Source organism: Chelon labrosus (assembly GCF_963514085.1).
Source record: "Chelon labrosus genome assembly, chromosome: 5".
Taxonomy (NCBI): domain Eukaryota; kingdom Metazoa; phylum Chordata; class Actinopteri; order Mugiliformes; family Mugilidae; genus Chelon; species Chelon labrosus.
Window position 1 is genome coordinate 22,176,245 of NC_140341.1, and position 25,745 is coordinate 22,201,989.

A 25,745-nucleotide genomic window follows, 5' to 3' on the forward strand; every position below is an offset into this window, starting at 1 on the left:
CACACTGCAGAAGCTCTGAATAAAAAAGCAATAATTTAAACACTTTGCAAATTAATAAACTGGTCAATCTTAGAAGTGAGAGGGGATTCATAGTTAAGTTGCCAAATAGTGAGGTGGTCTCTACGTCTGGATCTTGGTTTAGTGGCAATTTGACCACTTCTCATAAGATTCCTTTTTAATGTACACAAACATTGATTCTTATTAACATATTCAGCTTATGAGATGCAGATGTGATGTTAATCTTATTGATACAGCTGTCCACCACCTGTGTGCTGATACCTTGTTGCTGTTTCGGCTCATGAAGACTGTCACTCCTGTTCCTCTGCCACACATCACTCCCCACCAGCTCCTGACAGTTCTTTAAATTCCTCTTTAGGCTACCTGGTATGTCCTAAACTGGTGACAGCAGACAGAATTAAGACAGAAGCTATGTTTATTTGTAGCTGCACTTTGATGAAAATGAGTGAGAACGCGGACAAACAGCGTTATTAATCATACTTGTATATTTCCTACTAATCTCAGCTGTGAATGCGGCCTCAGCAGCGAGTAGATTGCTTGAGCAGATTGAGAAAACATATGCGAGGAGACACTTGCATAATTTAAAACTATTTATTGTCCATTTTAATAAACAAATATCAATTTCCTATCCATCTGCTCCCCTGACCATCTCTTTCCATGAAGTTACAAAAATATAAACCTGGTTAGAAAAATAATCACTTCAAAGCACCTTAACTGTATTACATGCTTCAGCTCATTGACAACATTAACAACTTTGTTTTACTACTGGCTCTTTCCTCCTGGAAGTTTTCTATCTCCCAGGCAGCCGCTGGTTTCTGTTCATGATAGAGGGAGCAAAATACTCACAGCTTCATTACTGCGCAGCATATGAAGCTAGCAAAAACTATTGTTAAAAAAAAATGCATTATTTCATGAGTTCATGCACATTTCACACCTGTGAAGACTTTTTTTTTTAGCATTTTGAATGGATCTCAAACCACTGACTGCCTAGAAATCAGAAAATCAGTCAACAAGCCAACGGAAGACTGAGTGTGACCGTCAGCTCTGAGAACAGGAGATGTGTTAATGTTGAGCTGAGACATGGAAAACATCCGTGCTCTTTTTAACCTACAGTAATAATGGGATTAGTGGAGGTCAAAGAAGTCAGTCTCCCTCATACGCCTGTAGCACAGCCAAAACAAAGAAACACATTGAAGTGACTTCCTCGACTAAGACAGGTTTCTGAAGGTAAACATGCAGCACAAACTGCACACAAATACAGTAAAGACATATTTCTTTGATGCTGAAATGTCTGAAATTTTGAGTATCTTGATGTTTTTCTTTTTTGAAGTTCAACCTGAGTCTTTTCCAGTCTGTTCAGGCTCAGTTCCTTAACAGTCTGTAACATGACAGCAGTACACACTGCTCTGTGAATACAGCAGCTAATCATTTATGACACCGGGTCTACGTCTCAGCACATCACAGTTCTCGGTGAACTGCATAATGGATGTGTCCTTAGTTACAACAGATTATAGAAGAGTCACTGCTGGTGGAATTTCAGAGGAATTCTTGATTTCTATTCATGTTTGTGGATTTTTTATATTATGAGAATGATTTATACCAATATAAAGTATCTCTAATAAATAATTTAAATTACAAACGAATCATAAATAAATGAAATCATATAAATTCTTTAACAGTGATGAATCTGCCTTGGTCTCCTAAAAAGATTATACTCAAAGAAGACTTCTATGGCTGTGACAGTGATGAGAGCTGGAAATGGAAATTTGGTTCAACTTGTTCAACAACAATGGCAATTTAGAAAGATACCGAAGATTAAAAATAATATTTTCATGTCCCTAAAATATCCAGATGTGAAAATAAAGTAATTTATAACATTTTACAGATGCTTCAAATGCATAAAACACACACAGTGATAGACAATCATAACAGACATGTACACATTCTTTTCATTTAAGTCAGTGCAGAAACTCAAAAAGGACATTTTTGATGATGGTGGGAATGTGAGTCTTCACACAGTCTCCTGGTCCAAGGGTGAACTAAACTGAAAAAGTGTTTCTTGTTGGATTTGTTCATAATTTACTCGTTCACACACACTGCACAAAATAACAGAAGTATTAACAGAGGACTTACCCTTCCTTCTGAGCTAATCCGTGTTCCCTTATTAATTCTATTTAATCAAGAACAAAATTATTTCCCTCTGTGATGACATGTTGTGTTGTGAAACAGGAATGTAGAAACTGAATGTTAGCAGAGTTTGATATTATGAAGTACCTTCTGAGTGAAAGTATCTTTGCTCTTTACCTATAGCTTTCTGTTCTGGTGATTTTGGTTCAGTTTGGTTTCTCAGGAAGTAAACCACAGTTGAAAATGTCTCTTTTGTTCCTTTCATTCAAACAGTAACTCTCATCAACTTGGTTAATTATTATATTTAGAACTAGTTTAATTTTGTTAAAGAAGTAAAACCTCTCATCCAGTTTGTTGTCCTGCTGCTGCTGCAGCTTACTGATGACCCAAAGGTCTGATGTCTGCACAGAAGGTTCAGTTTGATCCAGCTGTGCTAAACTCCACCTGTGTCTCCTGAAGACGCTCTGAGATCAGTGAAAAGAAGTGAAGGAATTCCTGCACTCACATCACTCTGTAAAAACCTAAAAACAATGTGTTAAAACCAAGCTCAAGTCTAAGAAAATATTTTCTATTTTACAAAGTTGACACTAAATGTTTCTGTCAGTTTCAGTGAACTAGAATTCAGTGAAATTAAACAATAATCTTACAGTTCCCTTTGAGTGTTTGGCCACTAGAGAAATATATAAATGATTAATTCAGTTAACCCAGATTTTCCCTTATAACGTGGTCATGTTCCAGACTTTGTCAGTGATGTAGTTAGCTCCTTTTTCCTCAAGTATTTTCAACAAATCAGATGAACCAAGAAAAAAAAAAGCATCTCACATGGTGAGATATTACAGTATAAACTGAATTCTAGTCATTTACCCTTCAAGTAAATATTATGAATCATAAAAAGTGCAGTGTTGTTACAACTTTGTCATTTCTTGAAATATCTGGGCTGAAATTGGAAACCTACAAAAAACGTTAAAAAACGTCATGAAGTGGACAATGCAGTTTTCTAACATGTCCAGAAGAGGGCAATGTGTTGCTGCCCTGTGAAAACGGACCAATGCTGTGATGTTTCATACCATACGTTTTAACAGTGAGCCAGGTGTCAGACATCCTGTTCCTGTGCTGAACTGAAGGTGAAGGCATGTCACTCTTCCGTCCCTCTGCTGTGCGTCTGTGTAGCCTCGGTGCAGCTTTCCTGCGGCCACCAGCATAAAACTAGTATTCTGTCCGTCGCCGTTTCCACTTCCTGGGACTGGACAGTCACTTCTTGTCTGCTCCTACATAATTTTCTCTTCCCGGATCTGGATGTAACAGGCCTAAAGCAGAGACACATGGACACAGGGCTGAGCTGGTGATGGGTCAATGAGAGACGATATATCCAAAAGAGACTTTCCACTGTGGTGGAAAGTCTTTCCTCCACTGTGGTGGAAAGTCTCAGTGGACCAGGAACTTTTAGAGGAACCAAGGAACTAAACGTGTCAACCACAGAAAGCAGGGACTAGGCTATACGTAGTTCTGATAGTTACAGTCGCTAATCATGCTGATGTTGGGGAAGTACTTTCCAAAGGTGTAGGAACTTTAAGGGTGGAGTTTTCTTGAGTGACTGTCAAAACTAACACTGAGCCCACCACAGTTTCATTCACAAATTAAGGAAATGCTCCAGTACTAATGTTAGGACAGAAAGCTAGGACAACTTGTATACCGTTCATTAAAGTTCAGATGCATCAGAAACTCAAATGAGAATGTTTAGTTCACAGAACTGGTGGTTCCCAAGTGCCCATACAATCTGCTACAAATAACAACAACAATGAAATATTCTGATGAATGTATGAATATACACAGTGAATTGATTTATGAGTGAGCTAAGATATATTTTTCTATGTCTACGTTGTAAATTGTGTGTGTTGGGTATTCCCACTTTTAGTGTCGTGAACATCAGTCCCATCTCTCCGTGCTGAATGTTGGGATCCATCAGATCATCTATCAGGCTGACCTCCGCTCCGAGGTTCCTGATCCTGGAGAGAAGAGCAGCAGAAACATGTAACAGGCACAATCAGCAAACTAAATCACTCTGAGACATATGATGATGATGGTGGTGGTGGTGTTAAAGAAGCGAAGTGCCATTAATATTAAACAAACTGAAAACATTTGTCTTAAGTTTTGTATCCAGTTTACCTGAAACTAATGTGCCTCACAAAATTGGACACAAATATTGACATCAGCAAGACTGAGGCCATTAGACATCTACAACTCACGCTTATATTAACAAAATGTGTGTGGGTGTGTGGGTGTGTGCGGGTGTGTGTGTGTGTGCGTGTGCGTGACAACACACCTCGCTCTGAGCACCACATAAATGAAGAGTGGCAACAGATCATCCATGCACCACAGGTAATCTCCATCCACCATAGGTTTTACCTCCAGGTTCAACTCCTCAAATGTCTTCTGGATGACCAGCAGCTTATCTGATGGAGTAAATGTAGTGCTGCATGCATGGGAAGAAAAATAAATAATAAGGTCTTCTGAAGTTTTGTGTGTGGAAATGTATCGTCAAATATTAAATTTACAGCATTTAAGTCTGAATAATCCACCACCAAGTATCACAAACTTCCTACAAACAGCACTTTGTTAGAAACACTACAACTGAACTACACACTCCCTGAAAGTCTTAAATCTGGGCTAAAATGCCCATAAATCCATGGAGAAATATAGGCTGTATTCATGTACATATGATCTGATCTCTAAAGACTCCTCTGTTTTAAAGGGTATCTTGTTTGTTCATCTGCTAATCACAGTGCACTGACACTGAATCAGGCCATGTCTCATAGAGGGACTAGTTATGTCTCGTCAAGTCAAAGCAGCTACCTGATTTGCTGGAGGGTCTCTACAGCAGAAACAAAGCAGACATCTTTACTGCTGGATACAATCTGTGATGATGATACAGAGAACTCGTTACAGAGGACAACACAAAAGTATTAAGTGTATACAAATGCAGCACATCTTTACTGAAATTGATAACTAGGTGGACTGAATGTTAGAGGAGGAAATGGTACATGACGTGACAGCAGATAATATCTGACCTGCTTCTTCTCCCCAAGAATTGACATCCACAACGGCCAGAACTTCCTACAAGTCGAAAAAAAATTGCTTTAGGTTTTTTTGCATGGAGAATGGAGACTGTATGTTTGGGTTGTTGCTTGTGTGAACTCACTCCTGCACTCCCAGAGCGCTGAGCAGCGTTTGGTCTGGCTGTTTGTTGAGCTGAAGGATGCGCTCCCAGTACTGGGCGTCCTCGTGCTCCTCCTGCAGACAGTACAGAGTAAAGAGAGGAGGATAGAGCCGAGGGAGCAGCAGAGGGAGGAGCAGAGAGGAGCAGCTCACCACCACAACACTGAAGGAGAACAAGAAGGATGAGAAAAAGAGAGATGAAGGTTCAACATTTAATACAAACTGATCCTTCCAGTATTTCCGAGTTCAAACTTCTTGCTTTCAGCACAGATCTATCTGAATAAATCAAGGTCTATATTAACATTTTGTGGCTGTGTTGTGATGCCCATACTGTATCACTATTTGGTATGTAAGATAAAGAATTAGTATGTTAGCTACAGACTAGTATGTTAGATCCAGGATGTCCTGCAACACTGAGCCACATAATTAAATGGAAATGATGACTTATAATATAATATTATATAATATAATATAACTTCAAACTGTACTAGGACTACAATATGACACACATTGTGGAGGCAGCTGCAGTACGTACTAAAGGTGCAGTGATGACACTCACCCTTGGTCTGATCTGCTAGAGTTACGTCTGCTTTTGGATGGAGGGGAAGGGGGATCTGGGAGGATGCCCCCATCTTCTGGTAACCCTGGAAACAGAAACCTACAGGAAAGAAATGGAAATTTCTCCATGTCAGTAAGTGTTTGAGATACATGTATGAATTTGAGGCTCAGAAAGCTGTTATTCTGCGTTCACAGTTTGAGCGACAACAGCTACGACATGGTTAGCGTGGCCAGCTACACTGTCTCAGAGTCGCAACTGAAGCGCTTATCTACATTGTTGGTCACTTGATCCGCTTAAAAGTGAACTGGTGAAACAAACACACATGATTGGACGACGTGTCGTTGCGTCACTGGAGAATCGACAAAACGTTGAAGCCAGCTCAACTTATGTTGCGTGTGTTTCGGATGTGTGGCGTTTCACATGACTGGTTTACACTGAAAATGAAATGTAGCTGGCGTGAACACAGCATAACACTTTGTATTTGGTTAGAAAGATTAGTGAGAAGTCATATCAGCAGTAAATAGCTACAATTGTAGAGGCAAAACAAGTGAAATGCTTAAGTACATCCCTTCCTTAAATTGACTTAATAAGAGAAGACTTGTTAACACATAACCTGCCGAGGGTCAACCTGAAGGCCAGACTGAGACTAAGCAGTGAGAATGTGAATAAAAAGTTAGGACAAGGATTAAACCTGATGATTCTGAAGAAATGTATGAGGTAGGCCTGGACCTCTTCGACAGCCTGCCTGAGCAGCCTGCGGTTTGATCCCACACCGACATAAGTCATCCTGTAGGCTGTCACCAACGTCTCCAACAGCCAGCCCAGAGGGTGGTGGGGGGACTCACATGCCTGACAACCATGGACACACACAACAAACACGTAAGCATTACACCTACAAAACAACCATTAAGAGACTTTCTTGATTCAGTTCGAGACAAAGGCAGTGCATACACTTCTAAACATATTTTGTACAGTATTACTCTTTAACCAAAGCCAGACAGACTTTCTACTCACATGCACACTCAGTTGATAGTCTAACACTTGCTTCAAAGCATAGATAAAGCCAAAGACAGTGACAAACACACAGATCATTTCTCTCACACGTGTACCTTAGTGAGGTATCTTCGTATGCTGTCATAGTTTGCAGTGGTCACTGGTCCGCCACACTGAGGAATACACTCCAAACACTCCAGTACTTTTCTCTGAGACCTACTGAGGTCTGGGCTACAAGACACAAACACACAGTCGCACATAGTTTAAGCTGACAGCTGTGTACAAGATTAGCACTCATTGGATTACATTAAGTACTTGTAAAGTTACATATTTGTTCTTATAGCCATGAGCTTCCAGGCAATTATTTAAATATAAAATAATATTCTACATCAAAGTCTCAGCTCTTCTAGTGGATCTCCGTTTTTTAAGCCTCTTTATTACTTTGTTAGCTTGCATGGTCACCATTTTACTCTGCACATCGACAGACAACTGGAACCATTTAGAATCCAAGTGTGTAATTACTTCTGAACCGTTGCCATTTGGGCAGGATGTGTACGAAGAGCTATATCTCCAAAACAGTTGGTTCAGTATTGGCGTAAACATACAATCATTGAAGCCGACACTTTAATGTGGTTTAATGCCTACCTCTGTCGTCGTGCAGTCGTTATAGTAACAGCGATGTTCTCCCAGGCTGTAGTCATCTCTCCTCTCCCAGCAGCTTCACAGCCCAGTCGACTCCAACACTCATCAAACACACACGTCCACCTCTGATCTGCAGGCACCGCATACCGACCCAACCTGCTGTACATGCACACAATTACACTGTTAGTACAAACATCATCACAGCTGGACACATTAACACTAATACACATCAGCTGATATATGTACACAAAGAAAGAAGGCTGTCTGACTTCAGAAATGGTTGCTTAGAAAGTGTGTTTGAGGAAAAGATTAGCTCAAAAAATAATTACAGCTTTACAAGAGTACAAAGTAATACTGACTGGAGGTTGCTTCTCTCTTTGTTTTCAGGTTCATTGACGCTTGGTTTGTTGTATACCCCAACCACCTTCAGCCCTGTGCGCCACTCTCCGTTGAACTGGCCATCCAGACAGTCACCGTTAGACAGGGTTAAAACACCCTGAAGAGAAAGGAGTAAGGAGAAATACATTTGACATAAAAAAATAATCTGAAATAACTTTACTAATAACTGTGAGGCTGTAAGTTACATTATAAAGTTGTCAAGACAACACTGACAGTGTACCAATATGGAGAGAAATTGTCATACACTGACAGGAAGCAATAGCACAGATAAAAAGAGATGTACTCTACCTTCCCACTGATGGTCCAGTCTTCAGAAAACTCCCCATGAAAAGTTGTGTCGTCCTCTGACAACAACAGACCTGGACCCTGAGAGGAGACACTGCCTGCATCAAAGACTGAATCTAATGTCAAATAAATGATTCAGACTGTGTCAACACATCAGTTTAAAATTTTTAGTAATATCGTATCACTTTTTCACTACAAGTAGCCACTACCCCTGAGTCAGGATTTTTCTTCTGGCTTGGCTTAGGGCAGGTAGGACATATCATTGGTTCTGAAGTATCTGACATCTCCATCAAGAGCAGATTAGTCACAGAGGCAAGATGTTCCTCACTGCCCTGATGAAGCAGTCATGAAACATGGACAAATCAACGCTTCTAGCCACAAATATTATTGATTTAAAGGTGTTTTCCTTGGCACTGTCGTTTAACTGGTACAGAAGTGAGGGTGCCACAGTTCAAACTTCAGCTCTTTGATAAAAAGGAGGCTGGATATCTGGCACAACTTCACCTACGTCTAAGGTGTATGAAGTAGGGAAAGAAGTATGAAAATTTCTCTATAACCAATAGTGAGATATACTTAAAGGGGAATTACTGTTTTTTACAACCTGGACCTTATATTCTTTCATAAAAAAACTTTGGTGTCATTTGAAGTAATTTAGTGCCAGTGGAGCGCTGCGTATATCCGTTTCGGTGCCCCGGTCACTCCCGCTATATGGATATACACAGCGCTCCACTGGAGCTAAATATCTTCCAGGTGGGTGAGTAAACGATCGCATTTTATGCCAGAAATAAGGCCCAGGTTGTAAAAAACAGTAGTTCCCCTTTAAGGGTGCACTTACACTCATCTTGTTCTCTCTGAAAGTCCCTTCATAGTACACACCGTACTGAGTGACAACCACAGCGCTGCCATGCCGCTGGTCATCCAGCCACAGTCCCATGTACTTCTCACCTCTTGAAAAACAAATGAGATCAACAACAGCAGAACATCTCACATAACCAATTAGAAAACTATATGGATTAGTGACGGGAATTGTGCAGTCACAAAATTGGCTAAAACAAGACGCCTTCAACGAAACCCTTTCTCTGTTCTCTAACTTGTCTGTAACTAGTAAATCTGGAGAGGAAGCTTTTTTGTTTGAGGCAGAGAAGTTATCCAGACCTGGTGATGTCATCGTAAACTCCGTATCCCGTCTTCTTGTCATGAACCCAATGGCCAATGAAAACGCTGGAGGAAGTCCTGGCCAGTTTACCAGAGCTCAGCATGCCATAGCCGTACCGCTGTCCATCACAGAAACAGCCCTCGTACACCTCGCCACTGGCATATCTGAGTATAACCCACAGCCACACAGATACACACAGATAGTGACGCTCATGTTAATATGACTTTAAGACTGAATATTACTCTGACATGTCTGACATGGTGTCAAGTACAGCTACTTAACACCAAACAGAGACATCTCTGTGAATTTAATATGACTTTGCTTGTGAAGACAGTGTCTCTTTATGTACAGGTTATTTATCCTGTGTTCTTTACCTCACTAGAAACATGAGTAGAAATTGTATACTGACTTGTACTTGCCAAAACCATGGATCTTGCCCTCTCTCCATTGTCCTAGGTAGATGTCTGCTTTGTTCAGCACTTTGTTTGGCATTATACACTCTCCATAGCTGAAAAGAAAGATATGTTGAGGGAGCGGTTTTATCCTTGTTCGTCAGTTGAACAGTTGTAGTCGGCAACTATCAGCATCTGATTTCAGTAATTCTGCAAACTGGTGTGGCATGAGAGAACATTTAGGACAGTTACCACCAACATTATACTCTAGTATTTAAGTATTTTAACTTCTGATCACAGGTGTCTCCAAAGACATGATAATCATTACTACACCAGGAAAGAGTACTGACCCATCCTCCAGTCCATTTTTAAATTTCCCACTGTACGTCCGTCCATCTGGCCACTTCATGGTTCCTCTGTAAAGAACAATATGTGACGATTTAAATAGTTTTTACACACCTGCCATTTAAAGAGCTACTGTCTGGTGACAAACAAACAAGATCTTGAAAAAAAAGTGTTGTAAATTATATAAACAAATTGTTCATAATCATTGCTGTCCTGACTTATTATACTTTATTGCTCATCCATGCACCCTTCCTCTTTGTCACACAATTGTCTTACTGTTTTGAGAAGTGAGGATAGAACTATGTACAGACCCTCTCTCAGTTTACTATACTTGTGGTTCTGCACATTTTAACAACTTAGCACATGCAGTGAAATTGTGTAATATCAGAGGTATGAGCAAGGAACATTTCAAGTGTTCAACCTTCATGTTGCACTCATGGACGCTCTCCCGAAGTTTAAAGAGAATGCCAAAAAGCAATGGTAACAGTCAGGAATACATTTTATGAACACATCCTGAGACCAACATTATCCATGACACACTGAGGCTGCAGTGATAGAAATCAGACATTCGAGCACACACAAACACCAAGAAACAAAAAGTAAAATGAGCTCTCTGACCTTCCATGAACCCGTCCTGCCAGCCAGCCCCCGGTGTACTGAGCATCTTTGAATCGTTCATCGACAGTGAACGTGTAGGAGGCCGTGCGAGACATTGCCATCATCCCAGGCGATGACCCCTCACCTCCACCGCCCATCACCTGATCCACCGCCTGGTTAAGAGATCGTAGCCACTTGTTCTGCCGGTAGACAAGGGTTAAACATTTTTAAGAAAGTGGCATTCTGTGTGAAGCAATCTTAAAAACATTTTTCAAAACCAATTGTTATTGAAAACCACGCTACAGTAAATAGGTACAAAGTTTATAAATCGTAAAGGTACCTTTTCTTGGGGCGTTGAAGCCACCAACGTGAAACTCTCCTCGGGACATGTTATTTGGATGGCATAGCTGAAAATACAAGACACAAAGACAATTATTAACTTGAACTGAAAAGACTCAGACAGATTCAGATTCAGTTCTGCATTTCTGCAACATCAACCATTCCTCCTTAAATGTTATTTGGACTGTAGTTACAGAGTAGACACAGGTATCTACCAAACAGCAAGAATCAAGAAGGCTACAATATGAGCATCTTGGAAAAATAGTTGTATCATGTCAACAAATAAATGGCAGCTGTGTTCTTTCACATTTGTTTGACTTGCCTAAGTTTGGTCCAAACCAATAACCTAGTGTGGATGGATGAAGGATGTTTATTAGTCATGTTAGCTTTGACATTCATTAACACACTCACAGTCCGCCGCTGTCCTCAGTAACTGGTTTCACCCACAGACAAGTCAGAGGATAAATATGATGCGTGGAGAACTGCAGGCACACAAATGAACAACAACAAAAAAAAAAGATAGAGAAGTTTATTTCTTCAGTTCTCATATTTGGTGACATCGCACACCTTTTATCAGAAACGACCACATCCAGACTGTTAGAACGACCAAATGATTTGCCACTGTTAGCGCTTAACTGTGGTTTAGTCTGTGTGCTGGTAAATTAGGGAAGTTACCAAAAACCTTTCCAGTGTAATTTCAGTTTTACTATAAGTGCATGTGAGCAGAAAAGGCTGAGTGAAAACAAAAGGAGAAAGAGGAAAGTGCATCATCTCCCAGTTATATTACAAAAATACTATTTGTCAGAGAGAGAGAGAGAGATGGCAGGTTTTTCTATTAACACACCACACCAAACAGAAAGGAAGACAAAACCTAGACTAAAGACTCTAAAACAAACCCCAAACCAGTGAGTGAGAAACCCAAAGGACAAAGCAATTCTCCAAGAATCCTTACAGTAACAGGAATGTCCCCTTGTTTGGAGCTGGTGATGTTGTCTCTTGGATTAGATGCACAGCAGTGACATGCATCCTTTCATAATAACCCTCACTGTCTGTGACCTACTGCTACTAAGACCTAATCTATTCTATCCTCTAAACCCAAATCTACACACAGCAGCCTGTTTGGCAGTAGCTAAAGTTCAGCGTGGGCAGAATCAGCCATCAGAAGAACATGCATACCATAAATGATAACACAGGACATCTTCAATGTTAAAGTTTGTAATATTACCAATATTATTTATTTTAAGGTCATGAACATAAATTCAACTGGACATAACATTATATATACAAACATACAATAAATCCAGCAAAAAATATTATTAATTTTAGTCTAGTCCAGTTTGGTGAACTTTAAAGCTAACTCTTCTAAGTAAACTGAAACTATCAGGAGGCATAGAGAAGATAAAAGGAAATGGATTTGAGTGAATGTGCATGAGGTCCTGTATTACCATTTATTTATTTGACTTTAAATCCCATTTGAACCTGTCAGAGTGGAAGCCCTGAACAGAGGCCAGCCAACAAAGCTGCTGCAGATCAGGGTTAAACTGCTCAGGTGGCTGGAGGTGAAATGAGGCAAACTGATGCCAGTTATACTTACAAAGTTTTGAGAGGGAATGGAACCCTGAATGAATGAACGAAAAACACATTTTACACATGTACATTTTATTTGCAAATGTCCAGAAACGTCAGAAAGACATGGATGGAGTGGAAGCTTGGTGTGATCTGAAACACACTGACAACGATCCTGTAGATACTTTCTCTAATGTCTGAAGAGTGAGTTGTTCACTGCAAATAATTTTTAGAAAGGTCAGTCATGCTCTACTGCCCACCTGCTGTAGGCAACATTTTCTTGGCATATAAACTTAGATAAAAAAATACAAGGTCTCTAAAATTGTACTGCCCCACAAACAGAAGAAGAATACCTTAATTTGTCTTATTTTGTTCTGACTCCGTGTCTGCATGTGTGTTTGTGTTTGAGTACCTGTGTGTGAACCAGCACATCGTTGAACAGTATGAACCAGTGATTGGAGAATCGCCCGGCGTTCTGCGGAGTCAGAGATCTGTTGCTGCTTTCACACACCACTCGACGCCGTGGGAGACGCAGAACCTCCTGAAGAACAAACACACGTGTAGATTATAATCTCAGACTGGTGCACTTTGCTAGGTGAACGGTCACGACGGGCGCCACATAATCACAACTTCTATGGCTCAATTCCTTCTCTGTTCTGCATGTCATACCCTCCGCCTCCCTCGGTTTCCTGTCTACTTCTTCACTATCGACAACTATGGCACCAAATATACATAAAACAGCTGAGAACACTAACTCCCCCATTCACCAGGTGGACAAACTCAGTAGAGGGACATTCTGCATTTACATATGACCACCACTACCACATGATCAAATACACTTTGGTCTGTGTATTAGTGTTGTCAGATTTAATCTTCACATTTTGACTGAGAGAAGTTATAATTTAAAATAATATAAATCTGAGCACTAACGTACCCCAACCAGCCACAACATTAAAACCACTGACAGGAGAGGTAAATAACATTGACCATCTTGTGACAATTCAATGTTCTGCTGGGAAACTTTTGGACCAGGTATTCATGTGGATGTTACTTAGACATGTACCACCCACCTAGACCAGACCAGACACCCCCACCCCATAGCAATGACACTCCTTGATGGCAGCAGCCATCCCCAGCAGGATGCAGCCTGACACAGACACACACACAAAAACGGTTTAGGAACAACTCAAAAAACATGAAAAACAGTACAAGGTGTTGACCTGGCCTCCAAATTCACTAGATCCCAAACTGATCAAGTGTCTGTGGGATGATCCACAGAGGCCCCTCCCTTCAACCATAGGCCCCAAAAGGCCCCCACCAACAACATCCTGTTTCCAGACACCACAGGACACCCTCAGAAGGCCCATGTCCATTCTCTGATTAGTCACAACTGTTTTGGAGGAACAAGGGAGACCTAGACAATATTAGGAAGGTGGTTATAACGTTATGCCTGATCAGTGTACACTGTATGTAACATTTACTGTATATTGCACTTCAATTACAACAGGCAGTGCACTGATGACAAATGTACTCGTACTGTTGTACCCTGAGTTGAGAGGTTTTAAACCCAGTGCTACCCCTCACTACTACCTAGTATTATCAGATGACCTAATGGCTGTTACTGGTTGAGCTCATTCATGGAGTTGACTTTGTGGATAAACTCAGTTTGGAAAGGAGCACACAGAAAGCCCTGCCAGGAACGCTGTTAGCCCTGAGCAGTGGAATAAATGTTACAAGCACAGCTGCGGTGGGAGAGCGTACCATCTAATGCATAGCCTTTTGGTGATGTAATATTTCTCTGTTGCAAAAAACAAACAAACAAAAGAATAGAAAAGAGATTGCAGGTTATAAAAACATAACTGAAATGTGCTCACAGTGGTTTTTCCAGAGTGTGTCTTCCAGAAGAGGAAGGTGGTTTCAGCTTCCTTCTTTCTTCTCAACAGTGACGAAGACAGAGACTCATACTGTCTACTGCCCTGATCCAGGGACTGATACTCAACAGTTAACTGGGGAGAAAAAGAAAGACGGGGAGAGAAAGAGTTTATTTTTTACTGAATATGTGAACAAGATGTAGAATCTTAATACACTGGCACTTGGAGAAAGTCCAGAAAGTGACGGAGACGGGTAAATGAAAAAAAGATACTATTTCAGTGGAAAGAGACAAAGCAATAAGAGGCACAAAGAGAGAGAGAGTAATGTCCTCACCACATCATAGCATGCCGCCAGTTTGAGCAGGACTCGGCTGTATTGGTGGAGCTGCTCCAGAGGCCAGTACAACATTGAAACCAGATCCACATCTCCATTGACAGACTGGTCTGATACACACAGCTGAGTGAGCGTAGTCTGCTGACAGCCTAAACACTCACTGGACAGACACAAAGAGACAAAGAAACTCTTAAGACTTCATCTTAAGATGTGTCTGTGATGTGTTACACACTTATAGTTTGTGTCAGGGTAAAAGATCCAGAAGAACTGGGTATTTAGCATGATGATCATCAACATCAATAATCGTTTCTGCTAATTTAGCCTAACAGCGGCAACTTAATTTGGCCATGACTCAAAACAAAATAAATAAAAACATTACTGCTGCTTGAGCTTTCTGCAGCGACACTAGATGAGGTTTCATAAAAGAAAATGAGAAGTCTGTGTTTTCTGTGGGGCAGTAAATAAATACATAACAGAGCTTACAGTGACAGTTTATGAAGAGACTGGAATCCACCCATTACTTGAAAGTCACCAACTGCAGAGCAATACCTGGAAAGCCAGACAAAGAGAGGTTTCAGTTTAGATTTTCTTATTACTCCATATGCTAGATACAGTATAACAATATCATATATAATATATAAGAGTCCTTGATGAGAATAGTTTGTAGCTGGAGTTTGATCCCCGCTCCCTCCACACACAAACACTTTCCCCCATGACAGGAAAGTACCTTTACATGGCAGCATTAGTGTTTGAGTGTGTGTGAATGAAAATCATTGTAAAGTGTTTTGAGAGCCACTGAGCTTGAACAGCCCTATATAAAAATGCAGATTTTTTTTTTTACATACTATATGTATTTATTTTTCAAATTTTTATACTATCTTATTACACAAAACCACAGAGGAGGTGACTTTAACTCTCACTGTAGTGTACACAAGGAAAGTAAAGACATTCCGATTCTGATTTGTGAACTTGATATTGACGTTGAGAAGTTGTTCAAACACTGAAGTGTGGAATTGTAATAACTGCATCATAATGTATGAGAGCAACTATAATAGAAACAAGAAAATCAATTTAGCAATAGCAATGCCCACACACTCATTTATTATTTTAAAAAGGAGTGATCAGTCTGTAGGTGCTGTATTCTTTCTGGAAAATACAGTTGGGAGTTTGTGTGCAGAGACATAAAACTTACTTTTTGTAAGTTTCCAGGAAATACTCAGTGTGCGTCAGCAGGGGAAGGGAGGTGATATCAAAGCCCTGCATATCATGCAGGAAGTAGCTAAGTGACGTGGCGTGTCGACCAATTAGGGTGCTCAGGTGAACAGAACTCTCACAGACAGAGAAGAATAGATGAGTGCACGTCTCACCTAACGCCGGGCACACACGCTCTGTAAATGAGAGAGGAAATATACACACACAAACATTATAAACACAAGAACATGTTGGTGCATGAGGTGATCGAATCATGATTGTGTTATTTTGCTAATAAATAGGTGTCTTTGTTCATTTTTAGTTGTATTATTAAGATAAATGGAGACACTACAGTCTCTCACCTCTATTACACATAGGAGTGAGGAGGACCTTCCTGACATTGCTCAACCAGCAGTAGAACTGTCTCTCTCTGGAGGCCAGCTCATGTATAGCCGAGATAAAACCCATGACGTTGTGGTCTGCCAGCACTGCACAGCTCTGACCACCACTGCTCACACTGCTAATGTAACCCATCTAGACACAGAAACAGAAGAAATACCATAGTTATGTTTAGGTTTCAATTACAGGTTGCTGCGGTTAGGTAAGACGTTGGTGTGGATAAGGTCAATGTAGGAATTACATCTCACATATTGCAAATCTGGCGTTATATACGTCGATAAAAACACTGGATTGGAAACTATGTGTATGTTTGTTCACAAAATTTAGGAATTGCATCTGTTCCTCAATTCAAAAATGACTATGCCAGTTTTTGATCACCTAATATATAACTTTATATGTCTACTTCTTGCACTTCAACAGTACTGAACTACGAGAAATGAGAAAAAAATGTGGAGATAAATAAATTCCAGTGGTGCAATAGGAAAATGTTCCACCCATCATCTTTCTTACCATCAGTACAGAGTTGTGTTTACATACCTCAATACATAAGGGCAGTATGGTAGGTCTGGCTGTATAACTCTCCGCCTTGCTCAGTGACCTCTGGCATGAGTTTTGCCTGTGGTTTGACTTCTCACTCTGCACTGATAGCAGCTCTTGCTGCTGGCCGCAGTACAAGAGCACTGGCTGGATACAGTCTCCATCAGCAAGGAGGAGGGAGTGGCTCTGGCCGGCCGACAAGTCCCATACCCGGAGATCATCAGACAGCTACGGTGGTCCAAGAGGTGCAGCGTATTATTAAGACATTTATGTTTGTATGTTTCTGAGAAACGTGTGAAGTGCATAAATTGAGTGTGACTGACTGACTGCTTACTGTACCAACCTTCACTTGTTGAGGCAAAGTGACAGGACTGTTGACATGACCAAGCTGTCCACACATGTTGCTACCCCATGAGTATACCTGCAACATTTTTTCGCGGAAAGATAATGCGTTATTTAGAGACTGCATTGCGGTGCTCTAGTCACTCCCACTATATGGATATACACGGATCTAAATGTCATCTGAATGACAAAAAGTGACAGCAAAGTTATATGGGAGAGAAAATTATCGTATTTTATGTCAGAAATAAGGTCCAGGTTGTAAAAAACAGTAGTTCCCCTTTAATGTCAGACTATGGTTACGGTAAAGGTTAGTGGAAAATATGTAGTTTTGGTTACCACACAGTGAAAGTCCTCACGGTTGCAGTTTGTGTACTGATTGTGCGTGTGTGTGTGTGTGGGTGTCTGTGTGTGTGTATATGCTGTGGGTTTGTTACCTGGCACTGAGCAGTGAGAGCCAGTGAGTGGTGTGACCCTGCAGCAACTTGGATCACTTCCTCGCCGGTCAAAGACTTGATACACAGAGGCTGGAGTCTGGATACACACACATTTGAGACTTTGACTTTGAAAGTAAAGGTTATTTATTGTCATTTATTTAACTAGTTTATCACAAAATACCACTGCTATATACCTGTATAAGTTTATACAGGTAGCATGCATATAAGTTTGCATGGAGTGTTCAAGGCTGGATAAAAGCATTTTTAAACATTCAGCATTTAGATTCTTGTCAAGTTAAATGAGGAGAATATAGCCAAAGAACACTGACCTTGAGAAAAACACAATAACACAATTAACTTACATTTCAAATCTATGTCTCTTACTAAGCAATTTATCCAATGTCTATAACATGACCACAACTGCATAGAGTTTAAACACGAAGACAGCAGGTGCAGGAACTGCAAGAAGATTCTTATTAGTTTTATATACTGTTACACAATTATACTGTTTTGCGCATGTAAATGTATCATAATTGTGTGTACAGACCTGGCGAGCTGGTCTCCGTGACCAAGTTGTCCCTCAGACCCGCGGCCCCAGCTCCACACCTCTGTCTCCAGAGACAGCAGCCCGTCCCCTGCCTCCTCTGGTGCTGTAGTCTGGGCTCGACCAGCAGAGGATGGCCTGCAGGCGCAAGGGCGCCGGCGCCGAGGAGACCCTGAAGAAAAAAACACATGATAGTAAAACTAAAGATCTGGTAAGAGAGCTATTTCATCTTTATTTGTAATACAGTGAAGCATATTAACATGAATAGCATAACTCTGCTGTTATGCTCTCTCTGAAAACACATTAATGTTTTCAACACCCAAAATTAAATGCACTACATGGACAAAGACAAATAAACCGCACCTAAAGGTTTGGTATGAACACACCCTAAAGAACTCTGGCAGCAGTGAACTGCAAGTTGGGGCTGCAACAGCTTCATAGATTAGCGGGTACAGAGCAGAAAGTGACATTTATAGCATCTTCAGTGACAAAAAGTGCTATTCAATCTCTAGCAAATACATACATACAGTAGGACTGTATAAATACTGAAAACTAACTATGAGGGGTGACTTTCGTTTTTCGAACTCATGAAGTTCCAGGCAAACCAGAAAAAGAGAAGTGCTAACCCAGTGTCTTTGAATGCCAAACTGGGTCCTGTGCCTGCCTCTCAGCCTGCCTCAGAGTTTTGTTGCACAATACACAAGACATTTCATATACTCTCCAAGTGAAGAGGCTTTAAATGGTTAACTGACTGAGTTAGGAGGGGGGCTTTTTAGCTCATGCAAAACAAGTTACTATACTGTGACCAAAGGACTTTCTGATATTTTTAATGTGTAGACATTTTCATTTACTCCTGATAACAAGCAAATGCTGTTATGCCAAGACAGCAACAATAATTCTAACACAGGCATCGTCTATCCTGGATTTATTTATCAACTGATAAAGACAGTTTTTAAAGAATCCATTATTGTTAAGCGCGTCAAATTGAAACGCAAACACAGGCAGAGACTACACTGTGTATTTATGCTGCAGATAACATTTACATTTTTCTTCCTTGTTCACCAGGCACAGAGGAATACAATCAGTGATCCTGCTGGTATTGTTCACTAACACTATTAAAGATAAGTGACTCCATTAATTAACATGCTGTCCTGTGTCTGTTCATTCCAAATGAAAATGTAAAAACTACAAGCTGTAGTTTTACTAGGAGTTAAATGCCCGGAATAGCTTCTTCTAATCTTGATTATAAGCAAAGCTAACAGCCTCCTGGCTACATATTTAGGGTGTATCAGTCTTTTCATCTAACTTTTTGGCATGACAGCAAATACGTTTATTTCCCCAAAGTACAGTCAATTTGTCCACACCCTACCATTCCTACCATGGGTGGGAGTTCCAGGAAGTGAGCGTCTCCTGCTCGTTGCTGTTATCCCCTTCTGGTGTATATTTGTGAGACTGGAGCTCTTCTGCCCCCGCAGTGCCTGATTTTCCTTTTCCAGACAGAGTCGAACTTCTTCCAAACACACTGGAGAAGAGGAGTATGGCCCAGAATATCCACCATTACTGTAGGACAGAAAGTCATAGATTACTTGAAATCAGTTAGCAGATAAAATTAAGATTCTCAAAAAACGTTCTTCTCCTGTTTTAGTCATTTTGAGCAACAGTTTCGTGACATGAGATTATTACAGCACTGGTTAACTATCTAAAATTCTTGAGCAAACACAGTGTTTCGTTGTCAACTTAAGTCAGTCTTACTCGTTCCTTTGTTTCTTGATAGTTGAGTCGTCTTTGTAACTGGAAGTCAACAGATCCGTGGAAGGAGTTGAGGAAAGGCAGCTGTCATCTGGATGCAATGATCGTGGAGGGGAGAGGAAGAGCACATTATTGTTGGAAAGAGAAAGAAAACAGATTAAATATTGAATTTGCAAAGAACAAAGCAACGCTGAATCAAATAAAAGAGCATAAACACACACTGGCACAAAAAAGACAACAAAATCTCCAAAAGCAGCTGAAGGGACAACAAAATCCAATTAAGAAAGAAATAAAGAATAAGCATGTTTAATACTAAACATCTAACAAACCAAACAAATACCTAGCGAATAAAAAAGAAATTAAATAATACATCAGAAAGTAAACATGAACTCGTTTTAAAACAAAGAAAGAAGGAACAAATAACACCAAACCTGAAGTGTGGCTGCTCAGTGAGTCGTCATCTCCTGTTCCTGTGGTGTGTCGCGGCTCCAACGAGGGACCAGAAAGTTTCTCCAGGAGTTTCTGAAGCTCCAGTTCATCAAAGGAGGCTGAGTTCTTGTTGGCTCTCTGGCCTGACAATGGGTGTGCTTTAAGGCTGCCATCAATTTGGGTTAAAGGGTTATTGTGCCCCTCAGCTTCAAGCTTGGTGGTAACTGGAAGACTCTTCCTGAAGTTTTACAGTGAAAGGAAAAGAAGGCAAAAGAGAGAGACGAGAGAAAGCAAAAAAATAAATGACATAAGTGTAAAACTGAGGGATAAAAGAGAACCACTTAAGTCTTATAACACTGTACTGTTTAGTGTTTGATTTGCCGTCGTCAGAAAATGGGCATGAACTGGCTCCAGAGCCAGGGCTGCTGCCAGCTGACATTCCCCCAGGATGGAGCCTTTGTCTGGGGCCTCGTCTTCTGGGAGAAGTCTGGGAATGCAAACCATAGAAGGGCATCAAACAGCGCTGAAACAGCTAACAGCTGTGGTACCAGATCATGGAAATAACTGCTTTAAACGTCAGCCAAGACATGTTTACAGCCCCTATATGCTGTCATATTATACCGCTCTGATTACAACAGAAAGGGTATGCAGCATATACACTGTTGAGTTAAAACATTATGATCATACCTAGGCTGGTGTAGCCTATTCATCAGAATACGAGTCTGGTAAGTGGGTAGTCCAACAAAAAAATCACTGCCATTTTGTTGCAAACAAATTCAACTCCTCTGTGTTGAGATGACAAGTATGACTATGTCACTGTTATTCTCATGTCAATTGCCACAAATTTGACTGGTCCGACAGATGTTTGCTGCAGTATAATCAGTTCCCAACGCAGCAACCCCAGACAAACTTTCCACCACAGAATAATTTGTGGGCTTCCAGGCTAGATCACGCCTGCCTTTTATGCTGTTGGTCACCTGCACGTCGAGAAAACAGCACCAACCTGCCAATGCATGAACCTGACAAGAGCTCTGAAGATGTTCTGTGATATCTGACACTACACTAGCAGGAGATCCCTTCATCTACAATGTACCAACAGCATACATCTCTCAACTTCTCCTGCACTGAAACACTGAAAACAAGAACTAACTGTTTACTTAATGTCTAGTCCACTATTTCCCAGATCATGACAATTACTAGATAATCAATGGTTCTGGCTTCATCTGAGTGGTCATAATATTCTGGTTTATAGGTACGAAGCAGCATGTTGTATTCATCACCAGAGTTATTCAATTGCTTCCTGTAAGGCGGTATTTACCTCGCCTTTGATAGCTTCAGTCAGCTCCACTCCAAGTGGACAGTAGTGAGCCTCATCAAATGCCACCTGCTCCTCCCTCTCTGTCACCGAGTAGCAAGGTGACTGGCCCCGCTCGCTTTTCTTTGGGGGATTCTGGGTATTATAGTCCTGAGGAGGTAAACTGCGAACAACGGCCAGACTGTGGTATGCGCCACAAGCTACCTGTAGGAAATAAATTGAGCCAGTGAAAATGGGCGTAAAGTTGAATTTTTCGTGGTTTTAATGTGGCAGTGAAGATATCCGAGAATCTACCTGAATCACGTGTCTGCCTGCCAGGTGCTCCACCTGGAACATATATGGAAGAGAACACAAATCTGATCAATAATGTTGAAATGTACTATTTTAAAACACACAAATACTTACACATATTGTTGTTTTCTCATCATATACATATCATATATTTGTTTTTTTATAAAAAAAAAAACAAAAACAACAAAAAAAAACCTTCTACTTCTACAGGTCACTTTATATTTATATTTCTAACAGGTCACTTTATATTTTTGACATAGTTTATAGTTGTATAAACATTTTATTTCTAGTCACTTTCTATTTTTTATATAGCTTTTGTATTTTATGTTCAATGTATGTTACTGCTACTGGATGCTTGAATTTCCCTCGGGATTAATAAAGTATCTATCTATCTATCTATCTATATACGTGACATTAGTTCAAAAATAAAAGATTTAGAATTTCCTGCAAAAAATAATATAAACTATGATGTTTAGAGGCTTCTGTTTCCATCTGTAAAATTTCTCTTTTCTTTATATCCAAAACAGGTTAGAGCTGCAAAATTCATTGAGCCAAACAACCCACCTTCTGTGGTCTCCACACAGGGAAGGTGCTGGTGACCAGACCGAGCTGGCAGCCACTACCCCACGCCCACAACTCATTCTGGGCTGACAGAGCCAGGCTGTGCTCCCGACCGCAGGCAATATCCACGACTCGGACGATGGCTGGAGGAATGACCTCACTGTCCACCACAGTGACTGAGCAGGGCTCTGGAACTGGCACAAGGCAATTGTCTGCATCATTAAAGTTATAAAATACTAATTTGAATACTAATGTTTAATTTGTCAGTCTAATAAGAAAAAGAAAAAGCAAAATCGATAGAAAGACATGCTTCAACCACAAAATGTGGAAGTGTCCAATAAAAATGCTTATTCCTCAAAAACATAATAATAGAAAAGGAAGAGTGGAGTGCTTAACAAATGAAATCTGAACATGAATTGAGGCACTGAGGGAAGAAGAAAGGAGAAGGAGGGCGAGAGCTTGACAAGGACAAAACTGACAAATGAAGAAAAAGAAAGGCGTTAACCAACCTGTGATATTTGTGACTGTGCCTCTCTCAGGCACCCCACACTGTCCTGCAGTATTCTCCCCCCACATGTAGACGTTGCCCTGGTCGCTCAGTGCCCCGCAGTGGAAGCCGCCAGCCACCACTCGAGCCACCGTCTTCTCCAGCAGAGCGACCTCCAGCACTGGAGCAGACACTGGCACACTCAGATCCCTCCATAACAGCTCTCCAAACGTATAAACATGACCGCCTGGAAGAATATAACAAGTGTGCAGAAAGGCTTCATTGTCAAAGATATAATAAATAGCCACGGCGGGAAGGGTCCGCGGCAACAGCTTGATTTCAGACGACACACAAAGAGGACAAGCTGGCTGTTCCAACGTGTACGGGGCAGTATGGACACATTTCCATGATAGTAATGTGCTCATTACACAGTTAAATTAAGTTAAATTTAAGATTATATTATAGAAGAAGAAACACAAATTCCAAAGAAGAATAGGATAACTGCTATCTACCACAAATTGGGATTAGTGCAGATGTCTGGACATAATTATTACAGTATCATTAGGACAATGCAACCGCCATATCAGCGCCACCTTCTAAAACTTTATATTCACTATACAGTTCTACTGCTTTAGTAGACCAATTTAATTCGACTAGAATTAAAGAAGTTGTAGCTATGAAACACTATATCGTGATTTGTGAGTCAAAACTACCACCCAGTCCTATCGTACTACAAACACACTCACCCTGTGCTAGCAGGATGCCATGGTGTTCTCCCAGAGAGACCTGCAGAACAGGCCTAGACAGCAGCACTCTCTCTGGACAGAGCTGCTCACTGTGGCCCGCTGAATTCCAGATGTGGAGCAGACCTCGATCTGGAGGCGTGGAGCCCTCCTCGTCCGCAGGGCTACAAAATACACATGCAAACTATTACAGCGAGAATTAGGCCTTGATTTCAAATGTGTGGACACATTTTGTCCAAACCCAAGCTGAAAACCAGCACGAAATGCTGAACCTGGACATCACCAGCTGGGCCCAGAAACAAGCTGATATTGTAAAATACTTTCATTATATTAGCTTTGTTTTGTTTTTTTCTTGAGACCAACATGAATGAATGTTGGATTGAATCCCAACTCATTCAGCCGTCAATTAAGCATCTGCAGGCCCTGACATGTTGTTTTGTCTCGAGGGCGGAGAACAAATCTTTCAATGACTCAACATAACAGTCATACTGAAGCGGACATGAAAATCCTGCAGAACCACGAAGCAGAGGAACAATACTGATCAGACACTCTTCTGAAGTGGGTTATTTAGTGAATGCAAGCTGAAAACTCCAGAAGCTCGATAATTATTAAAACTTTTTGCTGTAGGTTTTGGCTGGATTTAACAGAAACATTATCAAACATAGATTACTTTTTAAATCATTTTAAATTATAAGGGCATGAAATTTTTCTCTGTATATAATAAAAACTTAAATGACTGCTTGTGACTGGTGGATCTAAGTGCAAACATAGTCAGGACGACAGCTAGAAGAAACAACACAATGTTATTTTGCAGTACCCAACATGTTTCCAGTGGAAACAGGCTGCTGGGGAGATATTATCAGGACAGCTGCAAGTACATTAGTGTGTTTGGATGTGTTTACCTTTCTTCTTGGTTCTCCATCACTTCAGGCTCTCCATTCCCCAGCACACTGATGGCAGCTTTATTAACATTTTTTTTTAAGAGCACTCAGTTAACAGGAACAAAGTAAATACTCAGTCCTGTTTTCTCGCCTCATTCGTTCATCAGGATCCAACTGCTTCCTTCTTGTTAAACACCTGTTTGCCAAAACAACATGGATATACAGATTATTACAGCAACGGCTTGACATAAAGTCTGGCATTTACAATGAAGACTAAAGCTTTCATAGAAATGGTTCTTCTCTGGCTCAGGATTATAATAACATTCAACATTATGTTTGTGTACATAAATGTCTTGTAGATGACAGATGAATAGATACATACATACAGACATGTAAACTGCCACCTGTTCCGTATCTGCTTTGTTTTAAGTATGTTTCAAGAATAAGCATTAAATTCCATCACAGTGAATATTTAATCACCTAACGTTAGTGTCACATATGAAATTAAGCAGGGGTGGCCAACACATAGAAATGATAATAATATTTTACACGTCTGTCATATACAAAAAATAATCTTAAGTCGTGGTCCACTGCTAGCTTTTTCAGGCTTTCAGCAGCACTCGTTATGCTAAACTACTATTTCAAAGGCTAACATATCCAAAGAGCTCCATGTACACAAGTGAAAAGGAATCCATAATGTAACAGCCCTGCACCAAATCTTAGCTTCATGCAGGTCATGCTGTTCAGCATCCGTTTCAAATAACTGAGAAACATGCTGATTCAACTGTGTTTTCACTTAATTTGACAACCTAATTTTAATTAGTAGGCTAGGCTAATATAACAGAAACTATTTTGTGTTTACTTAAATCCAGCTTAACTGCACCACATCCTCCAAAATGGTCATGCATTTTAATTATTACCACCTTTCAGGCACTATTTCAACATAAACTAAACATTAGGTGAGTCACAAAGGGATTAAGTCCAGGATTGTCACATTAGAATG

The 25,745-nt window shown here is 40.5% G+C and overlaps 1 protein-coding gene across 1 annotated transcript; it reads right to left on the reverse strand.

The window, feature by feature from the left end:
* Positions 1 to 595: 595 nt before the first annotated feature.
* Positions 596 to 24,187, reverse strand: LOC311488030 (alsin-like; the record flags this gene model as incomplete). The annotated part of the gene is made up of 40 exons (XM_084544533.1): positions 596 to 3,452; positions 4,055 to 4,151; positions 4,469 to 4,618; positions 4,999 to 5,060; positions 5,214 to 5,259; positions 5,345 to 5,524; positions 5,921 to 6,019; positions 6,612 to 6,769; positions 7,030 to 7,144; positions 7,559 to 7,714; positions 7,915 to 8,051; positions 8,243 to 8,320; positions 9,075 to 9,186; positions 9,395 to 9,559; positions 9,805 to 9,903; positions 10,138 to 10,203; positions 10,751 to 10,929; positions 11,070 to 11,136; positions 11,480 to 11,550; positions 12,663 to 12,686; positions 13,047 to 13,175; positions 14,509 to 14,640; positions 14,840 to 14,999; positions 15,323 to 15,388; positions 16,032 to 16,227; positions 16,393 to 16,564; positions 16,967 to 17,194; positions 17,310 to 17,387; positions 17,743 to 17,839; positions 18,290 to 18,458; positions 19,665 to 19,846; positions 20,039 to 20,126; positions 20,467 to 20,702; positions 20,827 to 20,951; positions 21,783 to 21,983; positions 22,074 to 22,106; positions 22,635 to 22,825; positions 23,141 to 23,365; positions 23,865 to 24,045; positions 24,134 to 24,187. 40 exons carry the CDS (start codon positions 24,185 to 24,187, stop codon positions 3,414 to 3,416), a joined length of 5,043 nt encoding a protein of 1,680 aa, XP_084400659.1. The 3' UTR covers positions 596 to 3,413.
* Positions 24,188 to 25,745: the final 1,558 nt, after the last annotated feature.